Source organism: Bos mutus, chromosome 26, assembly GCF_027580195.1.
Source record: "Bos mutus isolate GX-2022 chromosome 26, NWIPB_WYAK_1.1, whole genome shotgun sequence".
Lineage (NCBI taxonomy): Eukaryota > Metazoa > Chordata > Mammalia > Artiodactyla > Bovidae > Bos > Bos mutus.
The window spans coordinates 40,588,725-40,602,995 of NC_091642.1; the positions used below are offsets into that span (position 1 = coordinate 40,588,725).

Below are 14,271 nucleotides of genomic sequence, written 5' to 3' on the forward strand. Positions count from 1 at the left end.
GCTTTGGCAAAAAGAATAAAGCAAGAGCACTCATATTTTCCTGTTTCAAAACAGACTGTAATCAAGACAGTGTGGTACTTCCATAAGGATAGATATATAGATTGATAGAATAGAATTAAGAGTTAGTAAACAAACCCTTACATTTATTGTAAATTGGCTTTTGACAAGGGTGCCAAGATGCCTCAATGGGGAAAGAACAGCAAATGGTTCTGGGACGCCTGGGCATATCCACATACCGGTAAATCAAGCTGGGCTCCTATCACACACCATATAACAAAATTATCTCAAAATAGACATAAACCTAAAGGTACAAAACTATGAAATCATTAGTGGAAAACATAAGAATAAATCTTGGTAACCTTGGGTTAAACCATGGATTCTTAGATACAATACCAAAAGCGCAAGTGACAAGATAAGAAAATAGATAAAGTAGACTGTATTAAAATTAAAAATTTTTGGACTGCAAATGATATTAAGCAAGTGAAAGGAAAACCCAAAGAATAGGAGAAATATTGCAAATCATGTATCTGATAAGTGACTGAAGTCTAGAATTTATAAAGAACATTAATAATTCAATAATAAAAAGACAAGTCAAAAGTGGGTAATCGACATGAATAGTCATATCTCCATAGTTGTGCGAATAACCAATAGACTCTAAATTTTGATAGATGTCGTAGTCATTATGGAGTTGAAAATCAGAGCTACAGTGCAATATCATTTCACATCCCATAAGATGAATATCATCAAAAAGACAGACAGTAGCAAGTATTAGGAGAACGTGGAGAAACTGGAACCCACGTTGCTTGCTACCGGAAATGTAAAGTGGTGTAGTCACTTCCCAGAAAAGTTGGACAGTTCATCAAAATGTAAACCCTAGAGTTGACATAGGATCCAGCAAGTCTACCTATTTCTAGGTATATACCCAAGAGCAATGAAAACATGTCCACACAAGAACTGGTACAAGAATGTGCCAAACAACATTATCCGTAATAGCAAAGAAGTGTAAGCCACCCACATATCCACCAACTGATACATAAAATGTGATATATCTATACAACGTAATTGTATACAGTATTTATCCACAGAAAGGAATGAAGTACTGTACATGGTATAACATGGATGAAACTTGAAAATATTATGCTAAGTGGAAAAAAGCAGTCACAAAAGGCAACATATTGCATGACTGCATTGATATCCAATGTCCAGGATACAGGGATAGAAAGTAAATTAGTGCCTACCTAGGGTCGGACATGGGGACTCATTGCTAATGAGTATGAGTTTTTTGGTGAGGTGATAAAAATGTTATAAATTTAGATTATAATGATGGCTGCACAATCCCTTGAATATACCAAAACCCATTGAACTGTACACTTAATTTTTTTAATTAATTACTTTTTGGCTATGCTGGTTCTTCATTGCTGCATGGGCTTTTCTCTAGTTGTGGAGTGGGGGACTACTCTCTAGTTTAGGCATGCAGGCTTCTCATTTCTGTGGCTTCTCTTATTGCAGAGCATGGGCTCTAGGGTGCATGGCTTCAGTAATTGTTCCCAGGCTCTAGAGCACAGGCTTAGTAGCTGTGGTGCATGAGCTTGGTTGCTCTGGGGCACGTGGGATCTTCCTGGCTCAGGGATGGAACCTGTGTGCCCTGCATTGGCAGGCAGATTCTTTACCACTGAGCCACCAGGGAAGTCTCCTGAACTGTACACTTTAAACAGATGAATTCATTCAGGGCTGTTGAAGCGGCAGGTGGAGGGACTATTTAACTTCTCTGAGCTTCAGTTTTATCATTTGTAAATTACTTAGTTCACCGGCTTTTGTTGAAATGAAGTGTTCAATGAGCACCTAGCCCTTAAGAAGCACACGTCAATCAATACTCTTCAAGGAGGTGATTTGTAATTCATTTCCAACCTGGATTTTAGAAAAGCTGATGAAAAGGATGGGCTGTTTCCTAGAAAAATTTACACGCAAGCTCAATGTAATACATAATTCTAGAGGACTCAAGGCTCCTGGAAGCACATCTGCAGGTTCCTAGGTCTGTATTTCTCAGGGGATCATCACTGGAATTCACTCATGGAGAACCATGTTAGGAATTCAGCTATTACCACTGTGCACTGGAATCTGCATGAGAACATCCTCTACGTTTTAAACCTACCCCACAAGGTGATTCATGTGCACTCACTACCACAGAGGTTAAATGACTCCAGTCATGTCCTGCCTGCCATTCTGGGTTATTCGCAGGAGTAAGACGATGCAGCCTAAGCACACTCAGAATGTGCTTTTACATGCTCGGCTTGCCTTTCCCTCAGGACAGCAAGGAAACTCTGTCCAGGAGCCTCCTTGACATACTCATCCAGCAAAGGCGCTCTGACCTGAGCGAGTGCATCACAAAGGAAGTTCTCTGCCTGGTGTTGCAGAAAGACTAGCCTCTTGCGATGGCTTCCATTAGGGTCCAGCTGCTGCTGCTGCTAAGTCGCTTCAGTCGTGTCTGACTCTGTGTGACCCCATAGACGGCAGCCCACCAGGTTACCCCATCCCTGGGATTCTCCAGGCAAGAACACTGGAATGGGTTGCCATTTCCTTCTCCAGCAGACACTGTCATTATTTGAGTTTGTAATAGGTATTTTGCAATCCAATTCTTGGAAAAACAAAACATCTGACAGTTCCTAAGTGCCTCTATGGATATCAAATAGCTCCTTATTTAGTAAAAATTGCAGAGTCAAGGATCAAAAATCAGCAGAGATCATCTGTTTTTCATTTGATTGTATTTAAATCTAACTTTCAATAAATGTGTATGTAGTTTACATAGGAAATGCCTTAAAAATAATTCATTTCATATGTGTGTGTGTGTGTTTGTGTGTGTGTGTTGAAAGAATAATTCTACATAATTCCAATGCTCACTGTTTGGAGATAATTACATTTTAATTTTTCATGAATATCTGTTCATATCCATTAGAGATACATTTAGATATAGAAGAATACAGTTTGATATCATGTCCTTGAGAAGCTCTTCCTTAGTCTTCTACCCTCATCCCAGTCTAGAATAGTTTCCCCTGTTAAACCAGTTCTTATCACCTGTACTTTTTCTTGATGTTCCTTATTAGAGAAGAAATTATTTAGTTAATTACTGGAGATGTTTCCTGCTGTATATTTCCACTATGAAATAAGTTCTTACTAGTGAGGTAAGACGGAGAAGGCAATGGCACCCTACTCCAGTACTCTTGCTTGGAAAATCCCATGGACGGGGGAGCCTGGTGGGCTGCCATCTATGGGGTCGCACAGAGTCAGACACGACTGAAGTGACTTAACATAGCATAGTGAGGTAAGAACAATGTCTATCTCATTCATTGCTATATCCCCAGCATTAAACTGAGTGCTAAGTATATAGCATATGTTTCTTGAATTAACAAAGGTTAACGTTAAAAGTCTATGTGTGTGTTGTAAAGTCAGCTACCATTTCAAACATTTTTGTCTGGTGCAGTCTTGAAAACATCCTATAGAAACAAGAATGCTACTAAAGCTCTCATTAGGAACTGATACATTTTGTGGAGTTGAAACAGAATAGAGTTGATGACCAAGAGAAGTAACGTATGAGAGGGGGCAGGGATGCTCAAGAAGGAGGGATGGATATACATATATTTGTTTATTTATGGCTGATTCACCTTGTTTGTGGCAGATGCCAACATAACACTGTAAAGCAACTATCCTCAAATTAAAAAAAAAAAAACAGAACAGGGAACTCACATACACGTACACAGAGTTTGTGAGGAGCAGTATGAGGCATAGAGGACACTGGCAAAGTTTGAGCCTGGTCTGGTCATCTTTATTGAGTCTCAACTGAGAGAGTCTTCTCTAGGTGAGAGCAGGCACCTCTTCATCTAATTCTAAATCTCATGTCAGACCTATGTTGGTTTTCAATGAAAGCTCATTAGGCTTCCAGTGAGATGTAGGAATGACTAAGAGTTCCTGCAAATGACACTGCTCATTATTTTAGAACTTTCTCTAGAATGTAAAAACTCAGTCTGCGTTGTCAGCTGAAAGATGTATAAATATGCATGAAGCTTTATCTTCTTAAAGCCTTGGTTTCTTCATCCTTAAAATGGGGATAATAATACCTACCTCAAAGTCTGGGAATAAAATGCATTGATGGAATTAAAATTTAAAAGGATTCTTGAGTGAACCAGTAATCAGTAAGTCAGTCAGTCAGTTCAGTCACTCAGTCATGTCTGACTCTTTGCAACCCCATGGACTGCAGCACGCCAGGCCTTCCTGTCCATTGCTAACCCCTGGAGCTTGCTCATACTCATGGCCATCAAGTCAGTGATGCCATCCAACCATCTGTCTTCTGTCGTCCCCTTCTCCTCCTGACTTCAATCTTTCCTAGCATCAGGGTCTTTTCCAATGAGTCAGTTCTTTGCGTCAGGTGGTCAAAGTACTGGAGCTTGAGCTTCGGCATTAGTCCTTCCAATGAACACTCAGGACCAGAAATATTTCTCCATAAATGAAAAAAGTAAGACTACCTCAAATCTCTCCACATGTGAGACCCTCTAGCTTCACATCTTACAGGAAACAATCTCACCACCAAAGAATTGATGCTTTTGAACTGTGGTGTTGGAGAAGACTCTTTAGAGTCCCTTGGACTGCAAGGAGATCCAACCAGTCCATTCTGAAGGAGATCAGCCCTGGGATTTCTTTGGAAGGAATGATGCTAAAGCTGAAACTCCAGTACTTTGGCCACCTCATGCGAAGAGTTGACTCATTGGAAAAGATTCTGATGCTGGGAGGGATTGGGGGCAGGAGGAGAAGGGGACGACAGAGGATGAGATGACTGGATGGCATCACTGACTCAATGGACGCGAGTTTGAGTGAACTCCGGGAGTTGGTGATGGACAGGGAGGCCTGGAGTGCTGCGATTCATGGGGTCGCAAAGAGTCGGACACGATTGAGCGACTGAAGTGAACTGAAACCTCTATTGAAATGCTTGCTTTTATTGACAATAAGGGCAGAAACTGAGGAAAGACTATGCAAGGACCTATCAAAGCTATTATTGTTGCCACATGTATTCTGAATATTTTTTTTAATTTTTATTGGCATATAGTTGATTTACAATGTTGTGTTAGTTTCAGGTGTTATTATATATCTTTATCCAAAGAAAACTTGCCCTAGGAAATATAAATCTGACAAGCATTGTATGTGTCACCTGAAGCTGAAGAAATCAGAAAAATCTTTGATTATAACTATCAGATAAGAACTAGCAGGTTCTTATTGCATTTCCTTTTTTTCACTGCAGAATTAAAATCTGCTGCTTCACTTGAATATTCTTAGACATACAGTTCATTGAGAGAAAGCAAACACAAAAGACCACATATTATGTGATTTCATTTATATGAAATGTCCAGAAGAGTTAAACCCTTAGAGACAGAAAGCAAATTGGTGGTTTCCAGGGGCTGGAGTTGGGGATGGGGAGAAATGACCCCTACATGGATACAGGGTTTTCTTTAGGAATGATAGAAATGTTTTGGAACTAGAGAGAGATGGTGATTGCACAATTTTGTGAGTATACTAAATGCCGCTGAACTGTACACTTTCAAGTGGATAATCTTATGTGAATTTCATCTCAGTTGAAAACAAAAAAAGAGAGGTGCAGAAAGGGACTTTCCAAATTCGATGTTCTTAAGAAAGTCCTTTCTCAGTGAAGAGATGACTAAGGTGTGAGGCATAGGTCATCCCCAGAAAAAAGTAGTGGAGTCAGGAAAATGCCCAAGGGCAGAGTGTGCTTTGCACAAGGACTTGGCAGGATGGGGTGCAAAAAGTGTTGCATTAATGAGTCACATTTTAGGTCAAGCAAAAACAGTATCACATTCCTTTATTTGCTATACTACATTTAAATCAGATTTAGTTCTTCCATGCTCCTCACATTTCTGTATTCAATCTTTTTTCCTAAGCAACTGCTGAGAGCAAGAGCTGGACGAATAAAACCACCGAAATAAAAAAAGGAAGTGCTGCATTGAGATCACCTCTCATTTACTGATTCAGGTTTCCACCAATTCAACAAATGGTCTTTATAAAGATCAACTGCAATCAAGTCCATTTATTATGTAGTGTGTCTCCTGCTGCTAGAATCTTAGCTCCACAAAGAGTAAGTAAGTATGTAAAGTCAGTGTCCGACTCTTTGCAACCCCATGGACTGTAGCCTACCAGGCTCCTCAGTCCATGGAATTTTCTAGGCAAGAGTACTGGAGTCTTTGGATATTTTATTAACATTTTAGTGAAAGGTTTAAAATGGTGCCTGGCTCAAAAAGAATAGTTCAACAGGGATTTTCTCAAAGACTAAAAATTCTGTGATTCCATTTAAGCACCTTCCTTGCCATATTAGTGTGAAGTCTGAACATAGCCCCAGCAAAGCAAGTTTCTGCAGCCCCTTTGGGAAGCTTTGCTGTCTCCTGTTGCCTAAGATGAGAGTAGAAATACTAATGTCCAGGTGCTGGGGTTGTCACATCAAGCTATTCTACTCCAGCCCCACTCGCCAGGGGCCAGACTGCATAACGCTTGTGCACGCTTTGAACTGGACCGTCTCTGCTGGGGCAACAACACAGTGGATGAGCACACTCTGAAGAGTAGGGGGTGCCGAATCTTTGCTTTGATATTGTGAAAATCTTGCCAGTACTGGTCGGAAAGACCTGGAGGTCTGTGATAGACACAGTGACGGAGAACTTAATGAGATTCCTGAAACTTCGTTGCTAAACTTCCTGCACATCTACCTCTTTCTGCAGGGTGAAGCCATTATCAGAAGGCACTGGTTCACTTATTTGTAAGCAAAGAGCAGCCCATGGGAGTCCAGAGGCAGAGCTCAAGATGATTCTGTTGAGTCTGCCAAGTCCTGTTACCCAAATATATCTGTAAATGAGGTAAAACCTTCAAGGATGCTTTACAGACTGTCCTAGATCTGATTGCATGTGTGCTAAGTCACTTCAGTCATGTCTAACTCTTTGTGACCCTATGAACCATAGCCTGCCAGGCTCCTTTGTCCATGGAATTCTCCAGGCAAGAATACTGGAGTGGGTTGTCATGCCCTCCTCCAGGCGATCTTCCCCCCTCCCCCAGATCTGATTACCACACAGTAAATATTTATAAATATTTGCTGTGAACACCAAAGGATGAACAAAATACAATTCTCTGATTTAATTAATCTATGAGTAAAGGGGACTTCATAAAACTTTTATTCAAAATAGAAAATAATTAGTGTTATTACAAAGGAAGTTAATAACTTCTGTGCCTTAATCTCTCTTTCAATTGGTATATATTTGCATAACGCAGTTTCTTAAATTGTGGTCCAAGAGCCTTCAGCATCATGATTATTTATCAAAGATGCTTGGTAATATACACCTTTCCAGGCACAGCCCTGTACTTACTGAACATCTCTGGGAGAAAGACCTGGAGAATATGCATTTAAAGAATTTTCTCAGGTGATTCTATGCACATTAATGGTTAAGAACCTGTTCCATAGTACATTATAATTTATTACACTTGCCAATGTATTTTCTTCTTGTTCTTCTCCATCATAAGGGCAAGCCAGATGTGTCTTTTATAGGTGAGGAAACGGAAACTTGGAGATGTTAAATTCAAGATTGTAAGTTAGTGGCAGAACTAGAATCTGAACTTGGATTTATCTGATTTCAGATTGAGTCCTTGACCTACTACTCCAATCTGTGCTGTGCCTGTACTAGGAAAAATTAAAAAAAAAAAAAGAATTAAAAGCACAAAATGACCACTTTGTTTCTGTAGGCATGTCTTTTATACAAGCAGGGCAGTTAGTACTAGGAGAAACACTGCCATCTTCTGGCCATCTGAAAGCAAAGTGTAACCTTGTTATTTTACTGATCATTTTCTCTTGCTGACCTTGATGCGCCTTTCAATGATGGATATGTTCTGAGCCATCCTCACTCACCACAGATGCATTTGAAGGACCAGTGGACCAGTCCTTTGGTCTTTAATTTTGTAGTTGCGATTTTTTTCCCTCGTAGCTGAAGTTAGCTTACTCGTCTAGGAGGGCAGATACCACAAGATTATTAGTGCCATACACACAGTAGATCCAAGGTACATTGATGAAAATGTTTTCTGGGACCAACATATCCTGAATCTCTAGACTCTAAGTCTTTTTTTTTAATTTAAAAATATTTTTTGCTATGGTTATACAACTTTCCTGATGAATCCAATGTGCAAGTTAGAGAAGTAAAGGGAAAGAATATAGCAAATGCGTGAGATGGAGGGAAAGAAGAAGGATGGGGAAGAGCGAGGGGCAAGAGAGAGGTGATTTCAAGTGGTTGCTAGAGAAGAAGGGGAAGAGGAGAAAGCTGAGAAAATGAGGCGAGCAGGAAGGAAAGGAAAGGCTCTCCCTTCCTGGTTCGGTGGCCACTGGTGGCACCCAGTCTCCGTGTTCTGGGTTTGTCTCTCCAATAGGAGCTGATGGTTGATGACTGCAGATGTCTCACAAGGTGATTAATGTTGCCACTAGATTAGTCCCCTCTCATTAAAAAACTAAAAAAAATATTACTGTTGGTGTCAGAAAGCTAACCCCTCTCTTCAAACATTTTTTTAACACTAGTTATTTATTTGATTGTGCCAGGTCTTGAGTTGTGGCATGTGGGATCTTCAATCTGCATTGCAGCATGCAAACTCTTAATTGTGGCATGTGGGATCTAATTCCCTGACCAGGGGTTGAACCTGGGCTCCCTGCATTGGGAGCACAGACTCTCAACCACCGGACCACCAGGAAAGTCCCCTTCAAACATGCTCATGGAAGAGAAGAAGACAGAGCTTCTCTCTGCTCTGCTTAGTCTCTCCGACATGTCCCACTCTTTAGCTTGATCCTATCTTTATCAGTGTAAGTGTTACCAGACAGATGCTTGGAATGGTGGCTAGAAATTAAATGTAGGACTTTTAAGCAAAACTTGGAAGTCTCCTGACATTCACTGGGTTTCATAGTAGACTGATCTCTTCTACCTAAAAAGCAAAGTAATTATTCCCACCACAGTACTATAAAGTGAAGCGAAGTCGCTCATTCATGCCCGGCTCTTTGCGACCCCATGGACAGTAGCCTGTACCAAGCTCCTCCATCCATGGGATTTTCTAGGCAAGAGTACCGGAGTGGGTTGCCATTTCCTTCTCCAGGGAATCTTCCCGACCCAGGGATCGAACCCAGGTCAGTAAGCTGCCAACAATTTAACAGTTGGCTTACAAAATTCCTGAGTATTGAACAATTAATGCTTGTGAGCTAGTCCAAGCAGTCTTCATGGTATTGCTGAGCCCTGCCTTTGGACTGCCCGTCCTGTAATGTATTGGGTTGGCCAAAAAGTTCATAGCATTTTATGGAAAACCCAAATGAACTTTTTGGCCAACCTGATACTGTATTTTTCTATTGTCAGTTTGAGTTGGGTACCCAAAACATCCTAGCACTCCTACTGAGAACCCCCCTCCCCCTTTTACCCTCTTAGCAAGGGTCCTCCTCCCAACTACATCTTTGGCAACTCAGGGAAACCTGATCCTACCCGAGGCTCAAGATTGAGCCACATGGATTAAGCCAACCAGAACGTCTTGCCCCCTTACATAACTGTTGTCCTTCCTGGATGTTGTGATACACAGATAGGTCCAAGTAGCTTGTCGCCATCAGCCTGACAAGTAGATCCATATGAAGATGGTAAATCCAAGAGAATCATAGGAAATCATGACTGGAGGCACTGGAATAGGTTAGTGCTTAAACCCACCCTATCTCTGAACTGCTAGTAAAATATGCGTCAATTTACATTTTGCTTATGCATCTCAGTTGGATTTTTTTTATTACTATCTGCCAAGGTATGGAGTCAGGCACCATTGGCATATACTTCATACACGTTCAATTTATTCATCATAAAACTCCAAAATGCTGAAACAATTTCCCCATTCTATAGATGGGGAAACTAAGTCTCAAAGACATTAAAATATGCATGTCTACCCTTATGGAGTGTTGTGGGCCAGAGTGAGGCACTCGGCCCATGGCAAAGGTCATGAGGAAGGAGGCTCGACATACTCAAAGGTGGGATCGAGCCTCAGGAGTCCCCCTGGAAATTCTCGAGCATCTACCCCCATAACCAGAGCCTGCCTACTTTACTACTTTGTGCTCTCACCTACACCTCTGACTTTATGGGGGGCTGTCCCCCATCACCTCTTTCGGAGAAGGAGTTAACTTAGAGCTCCAGTTAATAAAAACTCCTGGGCATGACAAGAGTGTTTTAACCTACAAACTCCTCTGAAGGTTCTCTAGCCTGCCTGACAGGCTTGTCCAGCCACATGTGATTGCTCACAGCCTCCCAACTGTGAGAGGCATGAGATGCTTTAAACCTTCTAAAAACAGGTTCCTTAGAAAAGTTAGAAAACCATTAGTATAAGTATAATAGGCTGATTAGAAATTGTATTGGTGAATGGTTTTTCATTTGTTGAGCCAATGTTTACTGCTAAGTCTCCACATCCCCTGCCCTTACACACATTAATGAATATATAGAAGACATAAGTATTAACCTTTGATATAAATCATGTTAGACCTTAGGCTAAGTAAATTCTTTCCTTAACTAAAACCCACTACACCCTATAGGAATGTAACTTTATTTGGGTGGCATCTGTTTTAAGAATAATCACCCCTGGAGAAATAAGTGTCCTGGTTGACTGACCGCTGTCACAAGGAGAGAGTCATAAATTGTCAGCAGGTCCCCTGGCCAGAAGATGATGTAACACCCCTAAGACCTCTGTATACATTTGTATGAAGCACCTGACTTTGATAAAAGTCAGGACTGCTGACCCCACGTGACTTTTGCATAACATCTCAGTGTATAAAAGTAGACCATGGAAAATAAAGAATTGGGATCAGTTTCTCGAAATACTGGTCTCCCCATGTCGCTCTCTCTCTCACTCTGGCTGAGTCTCCATCTGGAGCACGGAACCCACCAAGCTTACTAATTTTGCGTGGGCTTCTAAGATCCGACCAGGGAGGCCTCAGTGTCTCCTCTCCTTTGGGAGAACGGAAGGACGCCTGCGGCCTATGTAAGTGGTGCAAGCTTCTTGTCTTGAAATTTTATTGGTCTCCCGCGTAAACCAAGCTACTCAGCCTCTTTTCTCCACTGAATTTTCCTACTGAGCTATCCTCATTCTATTACTCTTTACATCTTTAATTAATATCTAATTGAAGCTATTGTATCCTGATCCTTGCCGACGCCGTCCCTGCTTCGAACTCCCTGGATCAGCCGGGGTTGGATCCCGGCAATGGAGAAAATAAACATTTAATCCCAGATCTGTAGGTCTCTAGATGTATCACAATAATAAAACTCAGGTCCACTTGGGAAATCCTACAGTCCCTATTCTTCTATTCTTATCAAAGGACTCTGTGTAACTGAAAACAACTTGAGTGTTAGTTGTAGCTTAAAAATGTAAAACAAAGCATTGTTTCTGATCACCTAATGACAAAATTGGGGCCTTAGGGTTAGACTAGAATTGTAAGTGCACTTCTGGAGGGCCAGCCCCTCCCAATCTGAACAAATAGCAATGATCCACAACACACTTTAAAAGGAAAATGAAAAGGCACAGCCAGGCTAAAGAATAAGAAACTCTTCCTTGCTAGAAGAATGGAAAACAACTGCAAGATAATTAATGACCTGACACAAGCCAAAGCCCTGTGAGATCAATGCCCGGAAGGAAAGCAGGGCTTGTTCATGGGTTTAGTCAACAATAAATACGTCCCATTTGAGGCTGAGGACAAGAGCCAGCCTCCCTTCTTACAATCGGGGAATGAGGCAGAGCTTTCTGACTGGTGGAAGAAAGCTAAACAGAACTGCCAGACACGGCCCGGGACTATGGCTTATATGGAGTTGTGGAGTTTGAGAGCTAGTAAGTCCTAGGTACAACAGCCACATGACATGGAGCTGAGCCAAGCTGACCCTAGATGCCTGACTGAATATTGTTGTTGTTCAGTCGCTAAGCTGTGTCTTACTCTTTGTGACCCCATGGACTGCTGCACACCAGGCTCCTCCGTCTGAATATGCGACAGCTCTAATGTCACCAAGAACTGTGAGTTGCATAACACATCTATAAATCCAGTCTCAGAACTGAGGATTCTGGAAGCCCTGGTAAAAGAGGCCATGAAACTACTAGACAGATGAGACTGCAGAGAAAAGGGGTTGGGGGGGAGGTGAGGATCTGTTATTACAGAGCTCAAAAATACAAGAAGAAAATCCTTCCAGAAGAGCCACACTTCAAAATCAGTATGAAATTGCTTCAGTTAAAGTTAACAAAGCAATTCTAAAAAAGACTTTAAAATAACTATAAGATCCTCTTCTCTACAAGGAGATAGATGGTGGAATAAAATCTATTAAACTCTAATACATTGCCAATGAAAAACAAGCATAAATGAGATAAGTACAAGAGAAAATGTGAAAGAAGCACTTAGAAATGTTACGAACGAAAAAGGTAGAGAATAAAATATATACCTAAGTGGATAGAATACTCCAACCTGATTAGTAAGAAAAAATAGTTAATTTAAAAAGAATAATGAGGAATTTCCCCCAAATGCAACATTTAGAGACAAATATATTAAAAATAAAAAGGTAAAAATTAGATACTCAAGAAACTTCACCAGATAATACTAAGAGTTTCAAAAGAAACTCTTATGAAAGAGAAAATAGCTGAGAATTTTCCAGACAGAACAAAAACCACAGCCCTATCTTTCTGATAAAAATTCTACACTTATTACATAGGCTAAGTAAAAATAAATCTTCACTGAAGCTCATTATAAAAATAAATCTTCACTGAAGCTCATTATAGTGAAACAGCAGAATACCAAGGACAAGGTAGGGGAAACTTTAAAACTTATCAGAGTTAAAAAATAAATATTATCTTTGAGGGAATGATATTTAGACCAACAGTAGACATTCCTTTGGCAGCAATAAATGTAAGAAGACAATAGATTAACATTTTCAAAGAGATGAGGGAAACTTGCAAGTATCCTAACATAAAATTCTGTACTCAGATAAAATACCTTTCAGGAGTGCGTGTGGAAAATTTTTTAAATTTTATTGATTCTATAACTTATCTAGACAGCTGTGCAGAAACTGATTCAATAGCTAAAAATTTCTGATCAAATCAGAGTTAGGAGAGCTCCATGTGCAAGCCAATGGGGAAGACCAAGCTGTTTGTGTAAGCAAGTCTCACTGTGTGATCTATGACCTCCTTCTGCAAATGAACTTTTCCTTCCAGCTCACAGGTGATACTCTTCCCCATGATGTCTGCCACCAAGAAGACCAGATCATGTTCACCACAGTAAGGGTGATCTTGAACCAAGGGCCATCTCAGACTCTGGAACATGGTTGTAACTATTCGGAACAGTCACACTCAAGTGAAATTATGAGGGCAAGAGCCATGCCACCAAGCCCAAAGACCTTCTCAACTTCCCTCGTCCTCCCAAAGGAACCTGAAATTCTTGGATTGGAGCTCACCAGAGAGGGTACAGGGTGTTCTATGACTCAAGTTCACCTTGCAAAGTACAAGGCATACCTCAGAGATATCGTGGACTCTGCTTTAGATTACTGCAATAAAGCAAATATTGCAAAAAAAGGCAAGTCGCACAAATTATGGGGTCACCCAGTGCATGTAAAAGTTATGTTTATACTATACTTTAGTCTATTTAGTGTGCATTAGCATTATGTCTAAAAAAATTTATAAACACTAATTTTTAAACGTTTTATTGCTAAAAAATGCTAACCATCATCTGAACCTCCAGCAAGTTTTATATATATATACATATATATATATATATGTATATATATTGGCAGCAGATGGCTCAGATGTTGTAAAGAATCTGCTTGCAATGCAGGAGTGGTAGTGGTTTAGTTGCTAAGTCATGTCCGACTTTTGTGAACCCATGAACTGTAGCCTGCTAGGCTCCTTTGTCCATGGGATCCTCCAGGCAAGAATGCTGGAGTGGGTTGCAATTTCCTTCTCCAGAGGATCTTCCCGACCCAGGAATCGAACCCAGGTCTCCTGCGTTTCAGGCAGATTCTTTACTGACTGAGCTATCAGGGAAGACCAGCAATGCAGGAGACCCAAGTTCAATGCCTGAGTCAGGAAGATCCCCTGGAAAAGGGAATGGCAACATATTCTGTAGTATTCTTGCCTGGAAAATTGCATGGACAGAGAAGCCTGGCAGGCTTTATAGTCCATGGGGTCGCAAAGAGTTGGACATGACTGAGCAAC

At 40.8% G+C, this 14,271-nt stretch overlaps 1 protein-coding gene across 3 annotated transcripts in view; it reads right to left on the reverse strand.

Annotated features, from left to right (window-relative positions):
• FAS (Fas cell surface death receptor) overlaps positions 1-14,271 on the reverse strand; it is a 66,099-nt gene that overhangs the window by 10,423 nt on the left and 41,405 nt on the right. Inside the window, exon 10 of one of the 3 annotated variants that reach the window (XM_070363798.1) lies at positions 5,852-8,040. The exons of the other annotated variants lie outside the window; for them this stretch is intronic. Coding sequence (XP_070219899.1) covers positions 8,033-8,040 — 8 coding nt within the window. The 3' untranslated portion in view covers positions 5,852-8,032. Of the gene's footprint in view, positions 1-5,851; positions 8,041-14,271 lie in introns of those variants that run through there. 3 annotated transcript variants of the gene reach the window in all.